This window comes from Gigantopelta aegis, chromosome 10 (genome assembly GCF_016097555.1).
Source record: "Gigantopelta aegis isolate Gae_Host chromosome 10, Gae_host_genome, whole genome shotgun sequence".
NCBI lineage: Eukaryota > Metazoa > Mollusca > Gastropoda > Neomphalida > Peltospiridae > Gigantopelta > Gigantopelta aegis.
Window position 1 is genome coordinate 72279773 of NC_054708.1, and position 27749 is coordinate 72307521.

General features: G+C 35.5%; 2 protein-coding genes across 3 annotated transcripts in view; both read right to left on the reverse strand.

Moving 5' to 3' along the window:
* Positions 1 to 11387, reverse strand: part of LOC121384314 (polycystic kidney disease protein 1-like 2) — a 43907-nt gene extending 32520 nt beyond the window's left edge. For both annotated transcript variants that reach the window (XM_041514647.1, XM_041514646.1), the window contains exons 1-5: positions 11153 to 11387; positions 10706 to 10903; positions 9258 to 9418; positions 3204 to 3383; positions 1659 to 1815 (exon numbers count right to left, since the gene is read on the reverse strand). In XM_041514647.1, the coding sequence (XP_041370581.1) occupies positions 1659 to 1815; positions 3204 to 3383; positions 9258 to 9418; positions 10706 to 10903; positions 11153 to 11339 (883 nt within the window). In that variant the 5' untranslated portion in view covers positions 11340 to 11387. The remainder of the gene's footprint in view (positions 1 to 1658; positions 1816 to 3203; positions 3384 to 9257; positions 9419 to 10705; positions 10904 to 11152) is intronic.
* A 2782-nt stretch (positions 11388 to 14169) lies between these two features.
* On the reverse strand, positions 14170 to 27004 carry LOC121383788. Its single transcript, XM_041513885.1, has 8 exons — positions 26839 to 27004; positions 22497 to 22825; positions 21556 to 21721; positions 20385 to 20528; positions 18909 to 19070; positions 15619 to 15795; positions 14724 to 14910; positions 14170 to 14173 (listed from the first exon to the last, which is right to left on the reverse strand). The coding sequence occupies exons 1-8, from the start codon at positions 27002 to 27004 to the stop codon at positions 14170 to 14172; spliced, it is 1335 nt and encodes a 444-aa protein (XP_041369819.1).
* Positions 27005 to 27749: the final 745 nt, after the last annotated feature.

Here is a 27749-nt window from a genome sequence, read left to right on the forward strand (position 1 = left end):
TCTCTTTCAATAAGATGGGTTACCTGAAGTGAATTTGTGTTTGCATAATCCATAAATAGTTTATGCCAATTTTCAATTCTCTTTCAATAAGATGGGTTACCTGAAGTGAATTTGTGTTTGCATAATCCATAAATAGTTTATGCCAATTTTCAATTCTCTTTCAATAAGATGGGTTACCTGAAGTGAATTTGTGTTTGCATAACCCATAAATAGTTTATGCCAATTTTCAATTCTCTTCAATGAGATTTTTCAAACAGCTCTAAATACCTAATGCCCGGCATAAAGGATGTCATGCAATTATAAAATACATGAAGAAATATACATGGTAAAAACAAAGTTACTTTTTATTTGACCATTTTATAACATATTCTAATAATTGGTAATACTATTCTTTAATACTATTTTTTTGAAATTTTGCATTTCTCCGAATGTCAAAGGGGTGGAAAGATCGCACTTATAAAACTAATCAGTATATGGAGAATACATTCAATTTAAATAAAAGAATGCAAGGATGTTATTTTGTAAATATTAAAATGATGCCATTTCAAATAGAAATTATAAGTGTATTTCGTTCAGACTAGGGATGCAATATTTCACTCTTCCAAATGAGTTTTTACAGTGGAGCATATACATGTAGTTGTGCTTGCATGTATCCCTCAAACTAAAGTTTGCACAGTGTGCATGACATAAACAGACCTAATACCAGGTGACTACAAGATAGCTGTCACCACATATTAACTTAACATGCATTAATTTTGCTACTAGTTGATAATCCAGTTTGTTATATAATAGCCAGCATGTCCAGTGTAATCAAAATATTTTGAGAATTTGATAACTTTGCAAATAAGATGTAAATGAATTGAGGTCACGGCATTATGTTTATAAAGTTTGTTTTGTTTAATGACACCACTAGAGCATATTGATTTATTAATCATCGTCTATTGGATGTCATACATTTGGTAATTTTGACATATAGTCTTTGAGAGGAAACCTGCAACATTTTTCCATTAGCAGCAAGGGATCTTTTATATCCACCATCCCATACACAGAACAGCACATACCACGGCCGTTGTCGTGGTACACTGGCTGAAACGAGAAATAGCCTAATGGGCTCACTGATGGGGATCGATCCTAGACCGACCGTGCACCAAGCAAAAGCTTTACCACATAACGCCCCCTTTACACTGAAAGCTGTACAGCATTCATAAAACAAAAAATGTTAAGCACTAGTTTATTTTTATGTAAGGACATTCAAAATGACATCATTCAGTTTGACCTCATTTCCATTCAAAAAGACACTGTGTTGCATATTCTTACACCATTTGAATATTGAGTATAGTTTACAAAAACATGTATTAAGCTTAAGATTATATGATAAAGAGATTATTACCCTTTTTTTTCAGTATCGTCTATATCATATATTAGAAATAAAAATAATGTATCATACTCTCACCATGCAGTTGCTCACACAATACAATTTGTATTCCTAATATATGATATTGATCATACCGAAACATACTCTGGTAATAACCTCTGTATACATGTATTAACTGCTTTTACAAAATTGTAGCAAATATATATTGCTGAAAGTAAATATTGGTCCAAAAACCTTCCACCGTTAGACAAAAAAACAAACAGTTTAAAGCATCACATTTCACCTGAGGTGTATGCAGGACATCCAAACAGTTCCATGGCTAGTGTAAAGACGATCATGTCTGTGTTGAATTTCCACGATATCTTCACAAATCTGGCTATCACCGGTGAAGATAAATGAGTTGATTTAACAATCAAAGCATCAGATCCACAGGAAAATTTCTGAAAAAAATATGTGGTTCATGTGACATGATTACCATTTAGAGTATTAGCCAGGTTTTCAAGGTGTTAATTTTTATTACAGGGTTTATACAATTTATGAACTGTCAATTTTCAATATTTTAAGACAATATTTAGACCTTTTCAGAGATCTTTTTACAGGAACTTGGCATCCAAATAAGGACCTTTGGACCAAATTAATAGTGTTTCATATGCCCTAAAATAAATGTCTTCATGAAAATAAAAGCAAACGAACTTTTAGAATGTAAAATTTTAAGCCCAAAACAGATCAACAAAAGTGATCAAAATGTTACTTTTAAACCTATTTACTTTTTAAATAAATAACATTGTAAAAGAAACTATAATTTCTTGCATGCTAGAACTGAATGTTTCAAGACCTTGTTTCTTGCAAAATAATTATTAGTGTTTTTGTTTTTATCTGACATTATGAACATCATTTAAATCTCATTACATTTTAATTGCAGTGTGTTTCACAAACTTTGTTAAATGCAAACTATATAAAAATGTAGATAACAAATAAATTGTTTGTTTGATATACTGTAGATATACAGATACATGCACAGTGCTTGTCCCAAACCAAGGATTACAGCCCCTTATACGGTTTATATGAACCAGTGGTTCATACATGAAGTTATAATTTGAAACATAAATCATTTTTAGTTTTCTCAAATTGACATCTCACAAACTTTACAAGTTTTGTAAATAATTCTCTTCAATTATCAGGCCTCTATGTTACATGTAACTTTTCCATCTAGGAGCCAGATGCCGCCTACTGGTACTTTTTATATAGATAATATGAAATGGTTTAGTTGCCAAATGATAAAAAATGGTTGAATATATGCAACCAAATCAGTCGTAATGTAGAGGGCTGATTATATTTACATACAATGTATATTTAAATTTAATTATGTGGGCTAATAAACTGTCTAAATGACCAGTAAATATTAAACATCAACCTTCTAATGATGACCAATTCTCAGATTTCTAGCCATGTGCTCAGATGCTGTTCAACAATTATGTATATTCTTAATGGAAAGGGGCTTACAGAATCTGTTATGTTTGTATTCAAAATACATACACGTTACAAATGTCATGGGCTGAAAAAACTAAATCATCGGATTTTGCAATATGTAATTGTTGAAAGGCCTCAAAATATTTATAAAGATATAAAACAGTGTCAAATACAAATGTAGATCTGGGGTAATAAAAAAAACATTAAACAAAATTATTTGATTTTGCAATATGTTATTGTCGAAAGGCCCCAAAATATTTATAAATCTTAAACTCTGAAAGTATAAGTACAATTATCAAAACTACATTAAGATCGAGAACACATTTCTATATTTCTATAACAAAACTTTCAAACCCACCAACTTTTGATTCTTCTGATCCTTAATATAAACAAATCTTTTAAGCAAATCTACTGAATACTCGATGTAGAAAGCGTAGCTTAGTGGAATTTGTCCTGATCTACCATAACCTTCCAGTATGTCCCCATGAAGCGAACTGCACTTGAGTGAATGCAATAGGAATTCTTGTTGAATGTCTATCTGAAGGGGAAAAACAGATACAAAACATTTTAAACTACATGTAGCATAACAGTCATAATAAAATTAAAAAAAGAATGAAGACCACAAACAAATGCATTTAAGTAAATGACTATCGTATGTACATTTTCAAATTCAATGACAAAAAACCCAGCATTAGGTATAATTTTAAAGATGAAACTAATGCAATGTGTTTATGGTGGGAAAATACTTCAAAATCATAAAACTGTAGTTTATGAAGAATGACTTCTGCAAAAACTGCAAGATAAAATACTGATTCCTACACTGAAAGTAGCAGTTTGACTATTTTTATAATTTGCAAATTCATAATGGTGTCTCCTTTCAACGATTTGATAGGCATCAGACTAGAGTTATCCACCCATTTGGTTGTCCAAAATACGGAAACGAATGCGAGAAAATATAGTTTTTTTGTTATGTGATTAATGGCCGGGGAGCTGCTTTGTATACCAGATTGTTACACTGGGTTTGACAGGTAAGAGGATGCAGTTAGTGAATATGTGCACTTGGTTTACACTGGATACTGCATACTGTCCCTCAGAGTACCTTGAATCATGCAATTTTTTTGTAAAATGCACAGAAATGGGTGTGATTCGGTCCCTTAGCCCACGTGTGTTTGTTTACATTAATATAACGCGGAAAAGAGCTGGACAACAGAGGTCGTCCTTTTGAGTGTTCATTGGGCCCAGGCAAGTAATGTTTCCTGTGAAATGCTAATGGCCTGGTGAAATTAATAAAAGTGCTACAGCCACTGGGGCTACATGAGAAAACATAGTGAAATTAATTGTGGTCTAAGGCCTGATATAGTAGGATGTTTGACACAGGGTGACACACTTTGATACCTAATTGTGAGGTAACTATGACAGTTACAGGACTCAAAATGTACATGCTAATTGTCAAAATAGGTGGAAATCTAAAACTAATCAGTTTGGGTTACGAATATTTTTTTTTTCTTCAAAATTTGTAATTTCACAAATTATGACACGATTTGACCTGCATTGTACCCCTATCAGGTCATAGGTCATTCTTTTCAATCAGAATGTATCCCTACACCCTGTGACAGCCTCACTTTGAGTATTAAGGCTAATTGAATAAGTCAAAATGGAGGGGTTTTTTCAAAAATACCAGAGGGTAATTTTTTCAAAATGTGATCCTGGTGAGTGTATAATATGGAATGGGCCCCCCAGATCCAAATGGATATGGTGCTATTAAATTCAAATCACCAATCACAGGCCAGTATCGTACAGTAAATGTATAATATGGAATGGGCCCCCCAGACCAAATGGATATGGTGCTATTAAATTCAAATCACCAATCACAGGCCAGTATCGTACAGTAAATGTATAATATGGAATGGGCCCCCCAGACCAAATGGATATGGTGCTATTAAATTCAAACCACCAATCACAGGCCAGTATCGTACAGTAAATGTATAATATGGAATGGGCCCCCCAGACCAAATGGATATGGTGCTATTAAATTCAAATCACCAATCACAGGCCAATATCGTACAGTAAATGTATAATATGGAATGGGTCCCCCAGACCAAATGGATATGGTGCTATTAAATTCAAATCACCAATCACAGGCCAGTATCATACAGTAAATGTATAATATGGAATGGGCCCCCCAGACCAAATGGATATGGTGCTATTAAATTCAAATCACCAATCACAGGCCAGTATCGTACAGTAAATGTATAATATAGAATGGGCACCCAGACCAAATGGATATGGTGCTATTAAATTCAAACCACCAATCACAGGCCAGTATCGTACAGTAAATGTATAATATGGAATGGGCCCCCCAGACCAAATGGATATGGTGCTATTAAATTCAAATCACCAATCACAGGCCAGTATCGTACAGTAAATGTATAATATAGAATGGGCACCCAGACCAAATGGATATGGTGCTATTAAATTCAAATCACCAATCACAGGCCAGTATCGTACAGTAAATGCTCACAGATTAAGTTTCATGGTCTTTAATAAGGAGATGGACATAGATGGCAGTGACATCAGTCACCTGTGCCATAACCGTCTTTGTATGTTTAAAGATCACTTATCTGCTGAGCCACATGCAATTAACAGCTCGCGCATACAATGTGTGAACAGGGATGTCTGTCAGAGACATGGACAATACACCCCCCCCCCCCCCGCCTCTTGCATCTTAGAATGCATAGCATATAAGAATGTAAAACAATAACAAAGGTTAATTTAAAGAAAAATTTTATGTCATAAAATCACATATAAATATCACATATAAATATCACATGAGACATTTATTCAAAAGCATACATTTATTCACATTACTGTTTTTTATTGTTTAAAGTCAATCTTCAATGTCTAGGGTTCATGTCCACAGCAGAAATGCTATCATGCAAACTGATAGTTCCTATATTATATGTATCACTTGAAAGTTTGTGACAAAAATTACTTTGAATAACTGTGGTCACAGGAGTTGTCTGCTCTTTGACTGTCAATATCTAATAATCCTTTCTTGTAGTCAGCTTGTTGATCTCTGTGCAAATGTCTATATTGTAAGTGACCTCTAATTTTACTTCCTTGCTGGACTAAGTGCCTTTTAACCACCTGTGGATTGTTTTGATATCTTTTTTGATAGTCCGACAATTTGTCCATCTGACGCAATGAACAGGAGCTGACAGTTCGATGCCACAGTACTGCACTTTTCTATCGTTGATGTTCCTGGGGCATTGTTCAGCCTGTGGATGGTGGATGCAGCTCTTCCAGTCATCATTCATGAATAGTTCACATTCTTAGGTAAGGAAACACTGAGAGAACGGTTCACAGCCTCACATTTCTGTGTGTCTGTATACAGTTTCATTTGCTCTACAATGAAATACTTAGTTTAATCTTCAGAAGTTCCAGTACTAACATTTTGTCATTTTCATTCATATTCAGCTCTGTGATTCTGTGTGTACCCAGGAACATGAATCGGTGCCACCAGTTGTTCATTATTCCTCAACTTTAGACAACTGAGTACCACGAACACTTTGAACAGTCACCACCGTAGCACGAAAGTGTAGATTGCAGGACCTTTAGTAAGTTTCGTTTCGGTACACTGATATCACCAGTGTGTAGTTTCATCAGTTCTTTAAGAATTAAACTGCACCTTGCTTTCATATCCTGGCTGAATACCTTCTGTGCTTCATGCTTTTGTTCACGGGTGGACCCAGTAAACATGTCGGGACTGAAGTTAGCTTTGTAACACTTACGAAACTGACTCTGACCTAAGTGGGTTGGATCAGCTACCCGCTGCACTTTTCACATTGGATCTAGAAGTTTCAAAGCACTATCAACTCCAGCAGATGATCTGGAATCTCCATCTGTTGTGACGTATTTTATGAGAATACATGTACCTTGTAGAGCCAAGTCTGTTCCGATATCTTTCCCCATCTCGTATTCCGACAGCGGAGCAAATGGCGGCAAGTTTGCTGTGCAGTCAGGATGACCACCGGGACACATCACATGAATACTTTTGTTTCTTAACCAGGCTCCGGTTCAACAAAGTTTATTCTGGAAGCAGGCACTTACAATGAATTTTCTTTCAGTCATTGTTTCACACGCAAGTCCTATAGTTTGTGATGCATTCTGGCCTTGTTTCTTCCAACTTGTTATTGTCGTGGAGTTGTATCTCCCATCCATGACTATGTTAATTTCATCACATTCATTTCCACGTTTAATGTTAATGTCTTTCAGTAGCTCAACTTTTTGTGCCATATCTTTTTCATTTAGATCTGTTACAGCCGTTGATACCGTGTATGATGTTCTCTGCATGCTGCTCTGACACGGTGGTGGAATGTCCATGCTTGCCAATAGCACTCTTGCTCTCGTACTGCTGGCAGGAGTATCTTGGAGACCGATAGCAAGACACACATTAGTTTTTATTGCATTTGGGCCAGGTTTATTTGTCTTCACCTCATTGTACAATTTGCTTTCAGGAGCAGGTAAGTCACATTTCACACAGTGTAGTGTGACTTTCCAACAAAGACCCCACTTAACCTCATTTCAGGCTCATCACACTCAGGGGAAGCTGTTGAGTGGTAGCTGAAAGCTGCATTCCATGCATCTACCATTCTGTCATTGTCCATTATTCTCATGCCATCTCTGTCTTTACACTGTTGTTCTTCTTTCATTTCAGACGCAGTACATGCCCTCGTAATGGGACGTAGTATGCGGACTGGCTGTGATGCACCTTCGCAATCTGGAGTGGATATGGTGGCTGAAGTGGAACTCGACTTCGTGACCAAGGCAAACTCGTCTATATTCATCCGGACTACTGGTCGCAACTTCTCAGTGTGAGATTCTGGACTTGCATGTTCATGCAGCAGAGTTTTACCTTTATCCCAAGGTGCATGTCCCTTCTTGAACTGTGTCGTTCGTCTTGTATTGCCTTCCATGGATGTGACTCGTAGTGTATAAAACTGAAATACTTATTGTGGTATGCATGTCCACCCGTATATATATCAGGTCATGTGTGATGTCACCTTCAGTTCTGATACATTAAAACATTTCAATGCAGTGGCAGTTGACAGCTTTTTTTGTTCACTGTATATTCTGTACTGCTTCTTCGCAGGCTGGTGCCATTTCCTCTGCATTCAGGTGTGACCTGTTATGGTGTGCAGACACCTTGCTAATTACCCTCACCAGAATGACACTCAAGCAGTCCTAATTTGTAATTGGCATATGTTGACTGTGTGCAGTATCCAAAATTTTACAGTTTTAATTTTTTTTTTTTTAAAGAGAACTTTGTGGGATTTTCTTTTTTGAAAATGTATCAATTTAAATTAAATTGAAAAAAATCAATAAAAAAAATCATATTCCTGCCAACTGCTATATTTCAGTTGTAGAGAACACAATAAGGAGCAAGTTTCTTTTTGTTGTTCAGAAAAATGTCTGTAACTTTTAAAGTTATTGCATAATTACTAGTCCACTATTTGGAATAATTTGACGCAGATTGCCGTCTTTTGTGGCACATGCAGTCCCCCATTTCACAGGCTCCAATAGCCATATTTGGTATCAAATATTCTTTTTATTGCCTGTATGCAACTTGACATATGTATTTAAATGACAATTTTGGTCTGATAGGCATCAGACTAGAGTTATCCACCCATTTGGTTGTCCAAAATTCCGGATACGAATGCGAGAAAATATAGTTTTCTTGTTATGTGATTAATGGCTGGGGAGCTGCTTTGTATACTGGATTGTTACACTGGGTTTGACAGGTAAGAGGATGCAGTTAGTGAATATGTGCACTTGGTTTACACTGGATACTGCATAATGTCCCCAAGAGCACATTGAAGTCATGCAAAATTTGTGTAAAATGCACAGAAATGGGTGTGATTCGGTCCCTTAATTAGCCCACGTGTTTGTTTACATTGATATAACGCGGAAAAGAGCTGGACAACAGAGGTCATCCTTTTGAGTGTTCATTGGGTCCAGGCAGGTAATGTTTCCTGTGAAATGCTATTGGCCTGGTGAAATTAATAAAAGTGCTACAGCCACTGGGGCTACATGAGAAAACATAGTGAAATTAATTGTGGTCTGAGGACATATAGCTTGAACATTAATGAATAGCGTAGATGTGTTATATGAATGGGTGCTCGATCCACCCCAGACTCAGCAGCTGGTGATATGTCAGAAGTTGGATCTATATGGTGGCCGTCTGTGAACCTTTGGTGGATATATGCACAGTTATCAAAGAGTAGGCCTACCCGCACACCTGTAATGGGTGCGGAGAGTAACAATGTGTTTGAGTTATTTCGGCCTATTTTTTTACAAACTTAATTTACAGTAACATGCAATAAACAAAAGCTGCCACAATAATTTTACCAACCTGAATGTATCCTTTTGGTTCTGTAGCCTTGAAAAAGTTGAGACCATTTGCCAGGTTAAGGACAACGTAATCAATGTTGGTGTTTTGTAATATGTCTCCTGAAGCTGTCCACGCACTTCGGGGGATTGTCCAATATCCATTTAGTACAGGCAGACTACAGTCTGAAATTAAACATAGATGGTCATCATAATGCAAGTTGTTAATGCAACCACAATAATACAACAACATCCACTACTTAATACAACGACTATAATTATTAAACAATACAGCAATCACTACTGGCAACCAAATCTCCTGTTCTTAACTTTAGCCTTTTCAATCTTGAAATTTCACAAAAGACTCTTTACACCATTTGAGCAGTGTTATACTGTGATAAGATGAGAACACATTAAACAATTATTTACACATACATGTATATCTGCATCTATCATTAACAGAATTTTCAGGGGTGTAATGTTGTAACCGATCAGGGTTTTTGTTTTTTGTTTTTTTATTATAGATATTTGGTGAGGAATGGGCTTCTCATCTTGACATCAACAGGTGATGGGATCGAGCTCAGTTGGTAGAGCACAGGGTTTGGGTCACAGGATTGAACCACCCCAGCGGACCCCCATTCTCTGAGTGGATTATTTCCCTTCCCAACCAGTGCCACAAGACTGGCATACATGTATATCAAAGGCACCAGCATCGGTGGCGCAGTGGTTAAGCCATTGGACTACAGGCTGGTAGGTACAGAGTTCGCAGCCCAGTACCGGCTCCAACCTAAAGCAAGTTCTTAAGGGCTCAATGGGTAGGTGTACGGCCACCACACCCTCTTCTCTTTCACTAACCACAAATCAACTAACAATTAACCCACTATCCTGCACAGACATCCCAGTGTGCTCAGGACAGCGTGCTTGAACCTTAATTGGATATAAGCACGAAAATAAGTTGAAATGAAATGAAATATCAAAGGCAATATATGATATATGCGGTGCCTTGCTGCTGGTGGAAACTGTAGCAGATTTTCTCTACGAGTAAATGTCAGAATTATCAAATCTTTGACCTCCAATAGCTGATGATTAATAACTCAATGTGCTCTAGTGGTGTTGTTAAATAAAACAAACTTTAACTTTCTTAAAAGTCATCAAAAAGTTAAAAGTGTAGTTTAATGACTACACTATAGAGCACAATGATTAATTAATCATCAGCTATTGCATGTCATACTTGCAAAATAGTTATTAATAACTTCCTAAAGGGCAATGCATGTTGGCATCTATTTTGTACACAACAGAATTCTTTTTAGCAGTAACTGCATATACAGGTACAAGCCAAGCCATTTCAGCATATTTCATACAAGTTGATTTCATGTACACTGCCATTTTAATTCAATGAATTGACTACAATTATTAGTCTAAAATCTCCAGCCATTCATAATCACTCTGCAGTAGATTTGTTCATTATCTTACCATTTTGTCTATACTGGCATACGACGCAGCCTTGTGTTGTCGAAACTGGACCATACTTCCACATGTAAAATAGATCCTTGTCCATGAAAACCACTTGATCCTCGTTTGTATGTTCGGGTACTGTTCCCTCAAACAGTGCAAAGTCAACCCAGCTGCCATCCAGCCAGGCACTGTGCATCAGAGACTTTCCTTTAAGACCTGAAACGGTATTTTAACATTTTGAGTTTCGGTAGTATCAATTAAATGCTTATGAAAATAAATATATAGGTAGTGTATCATTTCATCTATATTTTGATTTATTTTTGCAAACTGTATAGGGGATATCTTCAAAATTAAAGTAAGAAAACATATAGACATTTTACGTTAGTAAAAGATTTTATGGGATATTTGTAAATATCTATGTCCGCATCAATGTTGTTCAGTTATTAATCATAATGCAATACTTACCTAGCAACCATTTAGTGCAGGTATGATGGCTAGAAAGATTTGAGTACATCAATCTATGCTCAGAAATCGTATGAATGGATGCCAGATTTCCTCCATACGCTCTGCAAGTCTCAGTTGCTTTAGTGAAATACATTTTCTCCGGAAAGAACTCGTAATATGTAGCAGATTCGGGAACACTTTGAAACATGCTTGTAAATACATAGTAATCCAGTGCCAGCGTCACAGGTCCCTTTATGTAAGGTTCGGTATCTGTTAACAGAGTATGTGTGTAGAGAATATTACCAGTGCATGAGTACTGTACCAATATTGTACACACATTATGATATGAGTTTATTTTATTCTCTTACTGCAGCCCTCTCAAAATATAATTTTAAAACAATTATCATACAGTTTTAAAACAGGCACTTAAGTGAGATTATTTATTATTAGACAGACTGAGAAATACATGTATATATGTTTTTTATTGCAATGTTTTTTTAATGACATGTGAAAGAATAAAACATCCTAGAGGTACTCTATCATGACTATATACATAAACAGATACATCACATCATGGCAGGATGTGAATAGCAATATTGTAACATATTAAAGAATAAAACATCCTAGAGGTACTCTATCATGACTATATACATAAACAGATACATCACATCATGGCAGGATGTGAATAGCAATATTGTAACATATTAAAGAATAAAACATCCTAGAGGTACTCTATCATGACTATATACATAAACAGATACATCACATCATGGCAGGATGTGAATAGCAATATTGTAACATATTAAAGAATAAAATATGAAGAGTTCAATTCATGTTAACCTTTATAATACTATATTATTTTAAAACAACAGCCAAACATACGATAGTTAAGACGAATAGGTTTAAAAGACTGTAAAAAACTTTATGTTAGATAGACTCAACAATGAGGTTCATGAGTTTATGATCAGATGATGTCATAACATTTAATATGATTCTAGGTGATGTAGACCTAATTATTATTTTTAGGCAATGTGACCATTCTAGTCAAGATCACCTACTGATATAATATAGTACACATTTTTAATTTTTCTTGGAATTATATTTCTTAAATATTGTTTTAGACTATCGCATCTACTGCCCCTGTTCATCCTACACAGGGATAGACTATATGTATATATTACAGGGAACCTGTGAATTAAAAAAAATTAATTTGAATCTCATCAATCAATTATAATTGTCCTGCACCAACCAATCAATGTTCTGTTATATAACTGGTTAGAAATATATGAACTTAAGAAGGATTTAGATTATTTGGACTATAAATGCACCAATCGTAATTTTCACCTGAACAGACCTTAAAGGTCGCTAATATTTACTGCATTACCTGGCAGACAAGTCTTTCCATCAATAAAGAGGTGGAAGTTTGTTTTACATCTACAGTAGAAACTCTCAGGAGTGTCGATACAAATGTGGTCGCATGGTTTTTCTTCACATTCATCAGTTAGACGTCGTCCTGATAAAAACTAAATTATTCTGTTACACAAAACCATCAAAATGTAAACAGTTTCCCTCATCAATTTTTAAAAGAACAGAATCTGATAAAAAAACCACACACACACACATAACTATGCATAAACAGTTTGAATAATATTATAAGCAATCAATTTAATAAATAAAAGCTGTCTATCATTACACTGTATGTACTAAATGTAAATAATAAATCGAAAAAAATTACTGAAAATTTTTCAGACTATTTTTAGTTAAAATTAAGTGACACAAAAAAACCCCCAAACATTTTGTATCACCTGTAAGACGTCCAGTTAGGTCCCATCGGAAGCCCACACACACAGAATTATCAGTGAGCCTGAGTTCAATCTCAGTGGCTGTGATGTGCGGAGAAATGAAGACAAGTTCCTCAGATTCTGGTGGTATGCTGTATTCCTATGGAAAGAACAAAATACATGGAAAAAAACAAGTAAATATGCTCAATCTTCAGGAATGTCATACAATTTACATATTTTTCAGCACTTAATTAATATACTTTTAAACACACATGTACATGTATGTGACTTAAACTTTTGAACATCACTTTTTGTTTATACCTTTTTATGGTAATGATGATAAAACCACATTTTTTAAAAATATATTATAAAAGCTCTACCCAATATATGTTAGATGTAACATAACATGGGCATAACAATATTTTTGGGTGATAGTGATATTGGGTAACTATTTGAAGCCCTTTTAAGGGCTAAAATCTAGGGGGCAACCAGAGGATACCAACAATGATGGCCACCAATAGGCTAGGTTCCAATACGAGCTACTCTCAGCTAACTAAGTTCAAATTAACATGTAGCTCTATTTTTTTCTTTCAATAAACCATTCACAAATGCACCAAAATTCTTAATCCTACAGGATATTCAAAATTCAATAGCACCAAAACTGTTCCCACCTCCTGTCGGGCTGCTGGTGCTGCCTTGCACTTGCCAGCACGGACGATCCCCTCTCCCATCCACCCCAACCCCTTTTCTGTCCTGGACAGAGGAGCCAGTTGGGGCCTGCACCTGCATCCAGGACAGGCATGTGTTACAATAGCTTGTTCTGAATGTGCATGTAAAACCCTATAACCTGACCGGACCTGAAAATATACACCCAGTACAAAGTAATTCTTGAATATGTTAAAAACTATGTTTAAACTATAGTTTTTGGTACCATGCACTTCCACTCACCCAAGGCATATACACTGACATTAACCCCACAACCCCCGTGCATACAGTGTGAATGCTCATAACAATGCTAATAACATTGAATGGTCCTTTATTACCTTGAGATATTAACAATTCTGTAACTTGAATCTATCGGATTAATGGTCTGCAAAACCATATGATTAGGTTGAAAAATTTACATCATGCATACCTTAGTAACATGACTTGAGGTTTCATCAAATGTTTTATACTTGATGTGAAACTGCACAGATGGACTTGAACACGAGGAGCCAAAAACAATTATACCAGTTATTTCCTTCTCTGAATTTAGTGTCAGCTGAAAAAAAAAAAATAATAATAATAATAAAAAATGTTAGGAGGAATTACATGTAGCTGTTTACATTAAACAACATTTTATCAAATAATTTAAATTAATTTTCGAGTGGTCAAAAAAAGCATGTATATTACAATTAACAAAGGTTTTTTTAATGCTAGACAATGATATCAAAGTGTAACACATTCCATTGGTTTTTGTTGTCCAATAGAAATATAACCCAGTTGAACTCAAAACATATGCAGGAGTTTGAATATGCCGAAAACCATGTTAAGTATTCTTGAAATTAGTCGCTAGACAGCAACAATAATAAATTCAATCAGTTACCCTACCCACAATTGCAATGGCTAGAAACCGACACCACTGGTTATATATATAAATATATTATTTTATTTAGTTAATCAACAAAATAGCATTTCAATTTCAGTGCTGAGTCAATTCCAAGAAGGTACATTCTTAACAAATTAGACCGTTTATTTACCACAAAAAAAATAAATGGGGAGAAAATATTAAAATGGCCAAAGTCACCTTCAAAAACTTATTGACTTCAGACTTGGGTCTCCACATCGACCCATACTCTAGTCCAGTGTCGGTTTTTATATAAGCCTTAGAACCACGGCGACTACTGGCATGACCAAATGCTATAGCTGATATTGTTGAATATAATGTCAGGTACGGCGACGATGTCAATTGGAAGTCCTGTATACCATGGTAACCACTTACTAGGTAAGAATCTTCATCTGGCAAAAGAAATTAGACTGAAGCAATGTAATTTTCTAATTTTATTCCCGTTGTAATTAATTGTTTGTGTTTGATCCAACATGAATCTTTTGAAATACCATTATACAAGCACTTAAACGTATATCACATACATGTAGGTTGGTCTAACATACAGGGTAAAAAAGGTTGACACCAGTAAATGTTCATGTGGAATATTTACTTATTTCATTTAATAAGTGCATCAAACACACCATACAATTAAACTTTTGCATGTGTTCATTAGAGTTAGTTTGTTTTGTTTATAACACCACTAGCTAGAGCACATCGATTTATTTATCATCAGCTATTGGATGTCAAACATTTGGTAATTGTTTACCTTAGAGGAAACCCATTACATTTTTCCATTAGCAGCAAGGGATATTTTATAATTTTATGCACTTTTCCCACATACCATGGCTTTTGTGGATCACTGGATGGGATGGGAAAAAGCCCAATCAGAGAATACTCTGAATACTGGGACATTCCTTGAAACGATTTTAACACACACATAAAGGTAATTATACTGTGTATTTCATGTACAAACAATTTTGATCATTAATTAATGAAAGTAGCTAATATATACACCACAAGTCTACATCGAAATGAACCTTTAGTCCATGCCTGTGACATAGGTTGAAGGCATCATTATAGAGTCACAGGATTAACAGAGTTAAAAACTAAAATCTTACTTGAAATACGACAGCTGTACAGTTGAGCATCATGGTGGTAGTCAGTGATCCATAAATCAGGCAGACTCATACCAGTGGAGCCTGGGTTAGCATGGGTCCAGGAAAAAGCAGAGAAAACAACATCTGACCCATCTATCCATCGACTGTAGCTTTGATCATGGTCCACATCCACAACACCTGTCACAGACTCATAAAAATATACTAAGATAAAAAAAAGTTTAGCAGTTGTATTTTAAAATACTAGCCACATTTAATTACATGACAGTCACTGTTGTCATTTTGTATTGAAAATGTCCTATTACTTATTACCAATGATGTATCAGTTAAATCCAGTGTCTATATATATATATATATAGCAAAGTAAAACCATGAAGAGTCCTTATCTGTAATACACAGTTCCATTTGATTTGTTACCATTAGAGTATAGCAAAATAGTCCAAAGTTAAAGGAAACATGACACGAGACCATATTATAGCTCATTTTAAAAGAAAAATGATATAAAAATAATATACAAATAACTTTATAACAATAAAATACGTGTAGTTAACTTAAAATTAAGAAATTACGCTAATCAGTATCAAAGTACGATTTATGCATATTTCTTCGTGAGCGTTCGGAAAAAAGGGAAGTGACGTCAGAGCCGCTGTACTCTTCCATTGTTGTTAACTGTTTATATATGGAGTAAGGGGCTTACGATCTTTTCAGTCCAACAGTGCCGTACTGCGCGGCCTTTGGGTGTAAAAATAAACAGTTTAAACGATCGGGATTGTCTTTTTATGGTTTTCCAAAGGATTGTATCCGAAGAAAGACGCGTGTATTTTATCGCAAAAGAAAAGATTGGACACCAACACCGCATAGTACTTTGGTGTCAGCCTAATTACAGCCCGGAGCCCGAACGTTACCCGGAGACAAAAACAGTACTCGGTTGCGAATGCTGAGGTGTACATTGTACATATTTGGCACAAAGATACACCTCAGCATGATGTATTTATATATGTTAAAACAAAAATGTAGAATTTTTTATTTATTTATTTTTTTGGAAAAAAATAGATTTTTCATGTTAGGGCTGTAGGCCTACATAACAAAATCTGTATTCACCGTCCGAAGAAGGAAACGTCAATAAGTAATTAAATATGGCATATACAAACATGGGATTTGGCATGAGGATACATCTCAGTACGATGTATTTAAATATGTTTTTAAAAAACGTGTAGAAAACAATAATAATTTTAAATAATGTTTTTAATCTTCGGGCGGAATACGTCACAAAAACGTTCCTCATCGCCCGAAGCCCCAAAGCAACACGAAGTTCAATACAAAAAACCCCACTACTGTCGGTGTCGAAATAACTATTATGTTTCATCCACGGGCTGACTTGAGAATCGGAGTGTTGCTTTAGTTAATTGGTCCTTTCTTTCCGTGGCCTGCACATGTGATTCCTGATTGGCAGGTGTATATACTGCAGGGTATCGACCAGGTAAGTGATTACCACGGTCTAGACATACGTACAAAATACGTGCCAGTTTTTTTAAGATCACAGGGTATTGTGGCGTAACCTGTCGCGACTATAGTACAATGTTAATAGACATTATCAGCCGCCCTGCTTCATTACTGTAAATAATGCTGTAAAACCCTTGATTAAGTAGACTTTCCCATCTAAAATTACAAAACTGACCAATTACGTAGTACCAAAGAAAAGAAAATTATCACTTGGGTATCGTGAGTGGTCGTTTTTACTCTAACGCACCCCACCAATAGGCCTAATAATATGCTACTTTTTTTATGAGAGAAAAATACTATAACCCCATTTCGTTCTATTGATGCAAATAGAAATATATTTAGTTTAAAAGTTGATTATACTCTCAAGTCATTTATGTTGTTTTACAAGCCAGGTTAATGAAAGTGAAGCGCCTTGTCGTAAATTAGAGCGTTTGTTTACACTGTGCATACAGATTTCATTATGTACAGCCCGAACATAAAAAATGCGACATTTTCTTTTAAAAAACACCCAAAAATGTTTGTCCTACATTTATATTTTTTACATATTTAAATACATCATATCGAGGTGTATCTTTATGCTAAATATGAACAGTATACACCTCGGCATTAGCATCCGAGTTTTGGTTTTGTCTCCGGGTTGCTTTCGGGCTCCGGGCTGTAAATTGGTCGACCGGTCTGGTCTGGCACCATCAGTTTCTCCACCCTCCGACTCGCTATCCGTTTTTTCTTCAGTATCACTGTTGTAAGTAAATGTGTGTCTTTCTTCATTTACTAACAGCTCATATTGATACGGCAAAACGTTTTGCGAACGAACACTCATTGTTTTGGTAAGCTGTGCAAGTCTGAGATTCTTTATGTGTGGTACGGACTAATGCTTTTAAGTGTAAGGCTTCAGATCAAGCGACGCGTCTCTGACGTCACGGACCTCGTGATTGCCCTGCTCATTAAAGATCGGCAATTTCCGCTAAGAGCTCGTATCTGGGGTTCTTTTATGGAGATATTTTAAGTAATTAATTTTTTATAAAAAAATTTTTTTAGGTGATTCAATTTATAATTAATTGTACATGGTTGGTGCCAAATATGGTTTACGTGACATGTTTCCTTTAAGACAAAGATTTTTCCAATTAATGACTGAGTATCACTACATTGTGCTTTGTGGAACTAAAATATGCTTGCTAGTTACTTTAATCGAAACACTTCAAAGATATAACATGGAAACAATTTTAATATAAGTTATAACAATAAATGTTTTTGCTTTTTTTGGACAAAGTAAAATATCAATTAAAGCATGTTATTTTAGCATTAAATAAATATATTTTGTGAACTTGTTTCTTTTGATTTGTGCATGGATTAGAAACTACAGAAGGGAATTAACTCCATATAATGTAGTCACTTGTACTCACGTAATCATGACACTTGTACTTTATCAAATAGTTCAAAGTTAAAAGTCTGTTTTGTTTTAATGACACCACTAGAGCACATTGATTTATTAATCATCAGCTATTGTATGTCAAACATTTGGTAATTTTGACATAGTTTTAGAGAGGAATCCCACTATCTTTTCCATTAATTTAGTATCAATAGATCTTTTATATGCACCATCCCACAGACAGGATACCACATACCAGTCGTAGTGCATAAGCCATGCAAAATGAACTTAGGCAGAAGAATGATTTATAGAATTAAAAAAAAATGTGTTTTGCAATTAGACTTTTTAAAAGTATAAGTGAGTTGTATTATGATTCAGTTTGGTATAAAAAAGGGGTGACAATATGTCAGTTACCAGTTACCTATGTAATAAACATCTGCCCATTTAGGTGTTGTGGCTGTCATGTTGACATATTCGTCTTTAGAGAAAAGAGTACTTAAAACTCCACCGCGATGAAAACACTCAGCCTGTGCCACTTCGAAAATTTGTCTTCTATCACTAAGATGGAATTTAATCTGATAATCTGAAAATGAAAAATTAATATACAATCAGGCGCGGATCCAGGATTTTTTAATAGAGGAGGCCCAAAACCTATTGTAGTTTTTGGAAATAGAATTTAAGATTAAACAAAATACTGGTACCCAGGGCTAGCTCTGGGTGAGCAAAACACTTCACAAAATTGTCCATTAAACTTCAAAAATTGCAGAAATGAACAGTTATTTTCTTTAAAATGTCAATTATTACATGAAATTATTTCGCCAAATTAAAATAAAATTCGCCAACTGCTTTCAAAATTCGCAATTTGACAAATGCCAGAGCTAGCCCTGGGTACCCCAAGGCCTATATTCTGTCCCTGCTTCTACAAATGTATCTTTTTCAAAACACAGAAATACAAGATTAATATTTTTTAAATGTTATATTTTTATCAGTAATTTTTAATGTTTTGTTAATATAAAAATAAAATAATGATATCTATATTGATACAATAAAAACAAACCATTTTATTATTCACTAGATAAACAAGAGATTAAAATATTTTATTGGTTACTAGTTTAAGTAAGTGATATAACTCTAATGGAAAGACAAACTGACAGAAATAATAAAATACTGAATATATAGAGTATAAATTTAATGCACCTCTCTTCCACTTTGATATCCATGTTAGGTATTGGACCAATATGATAACTCAAAACAATCTTATGATAATTATTAAGTATTAAAGTATTAATTACGAAAATTAATGGAAAAATAAGTGGTCAGTGGTACAGTCTTTCTGCCTGTTCCACTCATGTCACAAAAACTTGGCCTTGATCTTTCACACATAAAGGTGCAAGTTACTAGTGATGGATGTCTGGGGTTTTTTTTATGACAGGATATTCCTCATAGGTAGAATTAACACTTCTCCGAGATAAAATAGGATCAGTCCCCCCTTTGTGAACCCATTACCCTCTCCCACCAGTCCCCCATGACAGTTAACGTTTGTTTTGTTTAACATCATTAGAGCACATTGATTATACCTAATGCATAATGGATATCAAACATTTGTAACTCTGATATATATAGTCTTAGAGAGGAAACCTGCTACATTTTTCCATTAGTAGAAAGGATATTTCATATGCACCATCCCACATACATACCACGGTCTTTGATATATCAGCTGTGGCACACTGGCTGGAACGAGAAATAGCTCAATGGGCCCATGCACTGACATGGATCAATCCGAGACAGATTGTGCATCAGGTGATCGCTTTACAACTGGGCTATATGTCCCACCCCATGGGCTGAAGAGATACCAAGATAACAACATTTGACTGTATATGTAAAGCACAGCAGGTACCTGGCACACAGTTTAATCCATTGCGCCATAACGTGTAGCCTGGCCAACATGTGCAGTAGAATGAATTAACAGATACTCTTTTACAGATATGCTGGCAGCCTCCATTGTCACTCCTACATTTATCTTCTTCTTCATACATTTCATCTGCAAATAAAAAGCAACGAAAAAGCTTTTATTAAAAAAAAAAATTAATTCATTTATAGTTATGTTCATGCTTATATCCAATTACGGTTCAAGCATGTTCAATAATGTCAGTCTAGGATCGATCCCCATCAGTGGGGTCATTGGGTTATTTCTCATTCCAGCCAGTGCACTACGACTGGTATATCAAAGGCCATGGAATGTACTATCATGGAATGGTGCATAAAAAAGATTCTTTGCTACTAATGGAAACTTTAACCTTTTTCTCATGAGCGCAAGATATTTTGAGTTAAAAAATATTGTTCCTAGGCAACAGCTTTAAATCATTATAAAGAACTTGTGTTGAAGTTGAGTGTGGGCGTTCAACATAAATGATGCTGTTGGCACACTAGTTGTATTGTCGTTATTGGAGCTCGCCATAAAAGGTGTTGTCGGCAACCCAATCATAATGTAATGCAGCCGTGCCAATAAAGTTAAAAGTAACATGTATATATCTGTGTGAGTGTGTGTGTGTGTGTGTGTGTGTGTGTGTGTGTGTGTGTGTGTGTACATATATGTATAATAACTTGTCGAAAACCTTTTTGCTGTTGAATTTTAAAATTGAGTATAATTTATTGTGTTGAGAACTTGAATTTCATGGAATTAAATGTCTATCCTACTGCCCCCAGAAAATCATTAAAAAATAGCATTCACCCACCTGCCCTAATTTTAATGTAAAATTCATGATTAATCTAGTTTTCTGTTTAATTTTTTTTTTCTTTTACAAAACTTTCAAATTTAATTTTATTTAGTTCTCTTTTAACATGCACTGAGACATCCACCATGACATATACATATATTTCACTCATCTAACAAAAAGTAAAAGTTGCCCCTTGCCAGAAATTACCTCTGTCTTACCTTCTGAGTTTGTCATGGTGATCGAGATATACAATTAATGGTGCATACACCGGAACTCATTACAGATTTGGAACTCTAAATTGTGTATGTGTAAACTTATAAAAGAATGAACATTAATGATGTATATATTTACCACATGCTTCTGGGTTCTGATAAAACTGGATTTTTAAGCAGACTTTATCATGACCAAGTCTTAGTTTGAAGAAAATCTTTAACTTATTAGTCACCACTGGATATGGAAACATGTGATCTTTCAGAGCACCACGCTCAATGTCTTGTGCTGTGAGACCTGGAAATGTCTGAAAAATAGAGAAACTGAAATTATGATGACTCTATCTAAAATATCACAAAACAGCTATATAGGGTCGCAAACAAATCACAACACATATAGTGAGTAGAATGACGGAAATACTTGGTGAAAAGGTTTTCAGCTACATGTAACTCATATTTCCCGAATGGCTTCACGTTTTTTTGTCCGAATTCGAAATTTGCATGGCTGCTTCCATTTATTATTTTTTGTTTAAAATGTATTTTAGTTTTTTCAACTATAATTATGTGTATTGAAAAATTATTTCCAAATAATTTTATTTATAAGTGTGTTTTGGTGGGGGGTTTTAATGTGTACAATGCATACATACAATGTCTATCCATTCTTTGTCAAGTAAAAACTAATAACTGGAGGCCTATATATAAGTAGCTAGAATTTAACCAGATAAAGTATTTTGTATTTTTTCAGTCAAGGAAACACTGCTTATGCCCAATGTCAATACATTATAATGTTGATATTCTTTAGTGGTTTGTGGAAATCATTTATTTGCAGTTATTTATCATAACTAAATGTAAAAATGGCAATTTTTCTTTTTTAACTATGATAATGGTTACATGCAGACACATCAGTTTCACATGTAAGTGTCAAAAGGATTAAATAAATTGATGACATGGTACTAGTCTGCCAAAATATTTCTATCATGTACAGCAGACTTTAACTTTCAGCACATATGACAAGATATGTGTATACATATTTATAATCTTTATAAATATATAACCCACCATAAATCGCTATATTATACTTACCTTAATTCGCCTATTTCTGACATTCCCTTCTCTAATAGCTTCATACATATTGATTCCCACCCAATTGTAGACTTGGAAGAATGGGAACCCATATTGTTTGTGGGTGGTCGGAGGTCCCTGTATTCCTACTCCAACAACTGTTGGTCTGTCTTTGAAGGTGATTTCCATGGATGGAGCCAAGTCCCTCCTCGCGATGAAGACCGCCCCAGCACTGCACCAAAACGTGGATGTTGTCACTCCTCTGTCCAGCTGAGTGAGACGGGACGAGAACGATGAATAAGCTATGTCTGATGGTTCTGCCAGGCAGTGTGCTTGACATGATGATGGAACTGCATATAATACAATATATCATGGAAATAGTTTTAAAACTTACAAAAATAGTCTCAGAAGAATGGAAAACAAGGCTCGAAATTCATTTTGGGGAGTGGGAATGCAATCTTTGCTTCTCAAATTTTAATCTTGAAGCAAAAGCTAAAAATTTATCAAGCAGTTCTAGAACACAGGTATTGTTATAAATTCTATAAATGTACAATACTTTACAATGAAAAGCAAAAACTGCTCAGAAAGCATAGTGTATAGGAGGTCAGTAACAGGATTTTCATCCATCCTGCACCTCCTGTAGGATTGCCACTCCCAAGACAAGCTCTTAGAAAACTCAAACTTGCATAGGATAGATCTCACTGAAATATATATACAGCTGTGATGACATGCCCTTGTAAAAACAGTAATGATATAAGGTGTTCGCATTTTAGGCATCTGTCATAAGCACAACCCACAGCTATCATGTTCATAGTTGAAATGTACAAAATTTTCAACAAAATGATGAAAAGGCAAAATAGGGTATTGCATTATATAGGCATCATTTTTGTCAGCAATGTGTGTCTACCATAAAACTGTTTGAAGGCTTTCAGGAGTCCTTGGTTTTTATAACCCTGATCAAACAACTTCTCTACTAGAACAATGTTGTCCTAAGGTATCTCAGAATGCAACAATAACAGAGTGCGAATAGCAAGAGATAAGATATATTTATAATAACAATGATATAGTAGCCATACCATAAATCAACAGCCAAAAAATGCAAAGTAGAAATAAAATAGCATCATCCATCTGAAATTAGGAACAGAGTAGCAGCATGTACATCAACCTGAAAACCAATATTAAATAAACATTAATATTGCAAGTATAAATATTTAGAATTCTGAGTTTGCTGCCATATATATAATTAATATGTTTGCAACTAACGGATCCTTTGTAACAAATAAAATTACATATTAAATACATTTTCTTAAATTTAGAACTTTAGTATTTCTGTATGCAATATGTTTCTGGTCGGTCTAATGCTTATAGTAACTCAATTTCATTTGACTTCCAATAATAATTAAATTTTCATTATATTCATTACAGTTTAAAACACATCCCATTGGGCCATCCCTGACAATGTGAGTTTGTTAATTTCTCGATGAATGTAAAAGTGACATAGTCGGTGCATTTCAATTAAGATGATGTAAATTATTGAGTAATATTGTTCTACAGCACCAAAAACAAATTCCACATAAAATATGATCTTGTTTGTATTTTTATCAAAAAGACTTAAAGGATGTTTAAAAGTTAATTTTAAGGATTATCTGTTATTTCTTTTATGTTCATCAGAGTATATGAAGTAAATAAAAGTATGGCAAACTTTTGAGTGAACAACTTTCCCAAGTTTTGTGCAGCTTTTTTTTTTTGGTTCATATCCAGATGAACAAAAAAGAAACAAAAGGCAATCCTTAAATAATTTGGATGTAAAAAACGGTTTGGGCTAGACAAGAAACACACAGCATTAACTTAGAATGAACTGAATATTTAATTGTAGTTGTTAAAGGGACAAACCTTAGTGTTTTAAACACTATAAGGCATATTTTTGACTATTATAGCCATTTTTGATAACTGAAATCATACTTTACTTAGATTTTATTGTTTATATTATACATTTCCATACATTTGAAGTGTTTTTGGTCATCCTGGTGTTTGTAATATCACAAAATGCATTTCTCATATTTTTAAAAATGCATGTGCATCGGAGTCGAGTTTTACTTTATTTTTAGAGGGTAATGTCACCATTTCAAAGTCACAGACTCAGGTTTCACTCTGTTGTAACTTTATCCAACTGTGTTATAGGTTTGTAGATTAACTAAACTTAGTGTGCATTGTCATGGACTGAAACTAGGGTCTGCCCTTTAACATGCATGGCTCTGTTACTTGGAAGAATGCTGCAACAGCAGCAAACTTTGAACAGTCTTTAATAATTTTGTTTGTTTTGTTTAACGACACCACGAGAGCACATTGATTTATTAATCACTGGATGTCAAACATACAGTAATTTCGACTTATAGTCTTAGAGAGGAAACCCGGTAAAAAAAATTATTAGTAGCAAGGGATCTTATATATGCACCATCCCTCAGACAGGAAAGCATACACAATGGCCTTTGATATACCAGTCGGGGTGCACTGGCTGGAACAAGAAATAGCCCAATGAGCCCACCGATATGGATCGATCCCAGACCGACCGCTCATCAAATTGTCGCTTTACCACTGGGCTACGTCCCGCTCCTAGTCTTTAATAAGTGCATATTGTCAGGTAAAAGTTAAGAAAATCTAAGTGAGGATAATTTTAAATGTATTTTCCCCCAGCTGTTTTCCCCAGTGTTTAAAGCTGTTAGAGAATAACACAAATAGGGGTAGAAGATTTTTTAAAATCAAGCGAAAGTTACATCATATATTTTGAACACTTGAGACAGTTACTATAAATAGCACCAACGCTACACAAAGAAACCTAATGCCCCTCTGTGAAATGAACCTTTGCTGTACTTTCTTGTGGTGATACAGAGAAAAATGTGTTTCTTCGTGTAGCGTTGGTAGGCCTACTGGTTAACAACATATAAGTTTAATGTCACGACTGGACTTGAGAATAATAAAACTAAAGTTCTGTGGCATTAGATTTAGAAAGAAAAAAAATATATTTTAAAAGAGTAGCTTGCGACCATTTGGTTGTCGACGATTGCCAAAACATTAAGTATAGAGTTTTCTCTTGCCTTCCCCTACACACCAAATGGCCTTTCAGTGTTTCTGCTGGAAAGAAATACTTGTGTATGGCACTATGGTACTAATGCAACAGAGGGTATGGGGGGTCTCCCACGAAAGAAAATGGATTAACTTTAAAAAAAAAAAAAAAAAATCTACACAAAAAATGTACCCTCTGGCAGAAACCCTGCCTTTCGTTCTGAAATCACTTTGGCAGATGAAGCCCTACCGTTTCTTTAGTTTTGGTTTTTATAAAAGACTTACGGATCAAATACTGCCGGTTTCCATACTTCGTTTCTGTAGACTGTTGCACTTGATACAGAGCTCATCTGCAACATGAATTCCCAGTAGCCGGTCGAGGACCAGTCAAAGAGATTACATCTGGGGAAAAAAAAACACCAAACTAGTTGTTTCCCTTCGATTGGGAACGAAGCCAAATAAAAATAATATGTCACATTATGTGTGGTTCCATTATATTTTTGCCGATCATAAACTTTTTTTCACCTACTAATCTTCAAAACAGTGAAAGGACGCAGCATTTGTTTGAAAAGTTTAAGTATCTGATAATAATTCTTGATAATAAATAGGCCTATAATGTTCAAAATAAATTGAGGATATTCAAATATAACACAATATAACAGAGATGTATTAATTTTTATTGCAATATTAATTAATGGTTTAACACAAACACTCATGTGACAAGAATTGGCATTAAAGATTATAGCCAGGATAATGTAGGTCCGGAGAAGATACAGATTGAGTAAAACACTCGTGATTCGCCAAGCACGCACGAATCCGACGTGGTATGCTTCTGATTAAACGTGCAATAACATTTTGTGGGATACTGTTCCATTCCTCTTGGAGAGCAGCGCCTAATTCAGCCAAGTTGGTTGGTTGACGTTCTCAGAGACGTCGTCCGATGAAGGAAATGTTTTGTTTAACGACGCACTCAACACATTTTATTTACGGTTATATCGTGTCGGAAATATGGTTAAGGACCACACAGATATTGAGAGAGGAAACCCGCTGTCGCCACTTCATGGGCTGCTCTTTTTGATTAGCAGCACGGGATCTTTTATATGCACCATACCACAGACAGGATAACACATGCCACGGCATGGTGCACTGGCTGGAGCGAGAAATAGTCTAGTGGGCCCACCGACGGGGATCGATCCCAGACCAACCGCTAGTCCGATGATGTCCCACATGTACTCAATGGGTGAAAGGTCTGGGCTTAGGGCTGGCCACGGTAGTGTGGTGATGTGCTGTTGCAGTATACGCAGTGACCAGTAGACTCCGGTGAGCACGGGCCTTGTCGTCCTGAAAACAAAATGGCGCCCAGACAGACGTGCGAAAGGCTCAACGATCTGTGCAAGGATGTTGTCACGGTAGTACTTCCCAGTGACCCTCCCAGTCACGGTAGTACTTTCCTGTGACCCTCCCATGAATATGCTGCTAGGTTCTGGCAGTCATGGCATTACGGACTCTTCCAAATTGGTCATGAGGACGAACGTTGACGTTGGTGTAGCGTTCATTGAGACGTCGCCAGAGACCCTGTCGTCGATCATGGAAGTCTATAGTCCGCCCCACTAGGATCGCATTTTTTTTTTGATACTATGTAATTTACTATAAGTTATTTATTTCCGAGCCGATTGATTCTTAAATTGCATACATAAATTGTATTTCTTTGTTATTTCCAAAACACTTTTACTTTTCTTCATACGTCAAACCAAACTGAAATGATTTACAAAAAACATTTAATAGAATGATGGGACAGACTATAGTGTGAATCTGGACTCTGAAAACATCATTCCCAGTCTGGAGCTCCACGCGGTAAGACGTGTTTGTTTCGCGTGTGCACACTGCACGTGCTTTCGTGTGCTCGACTTGGGGGTCCTTCGTTTCGTTGTTTTTGTCAGCGAAATGAAGTTTTCTACTGGGATGTATGCGGCCATTGGAACTGATTGAACGCTGGAACGCTTCTCGTTTCGACAGCCTGCACGACCAGGTTGGATTCTTTTTTAGCGAGATTCCTTGCCTCCACGTCATTTCTCCGTCTGACTGTCGACTTGGGTTTTTTTCGTGACTCGTATGATGGCCATTCTGCAGAACGCCACGGTTGTTCGCGTTTAGTCTCTACATGTCCGAGCCTGTCCTAGCAGCACTGGAAGATTGACCGCCCCACTCTAA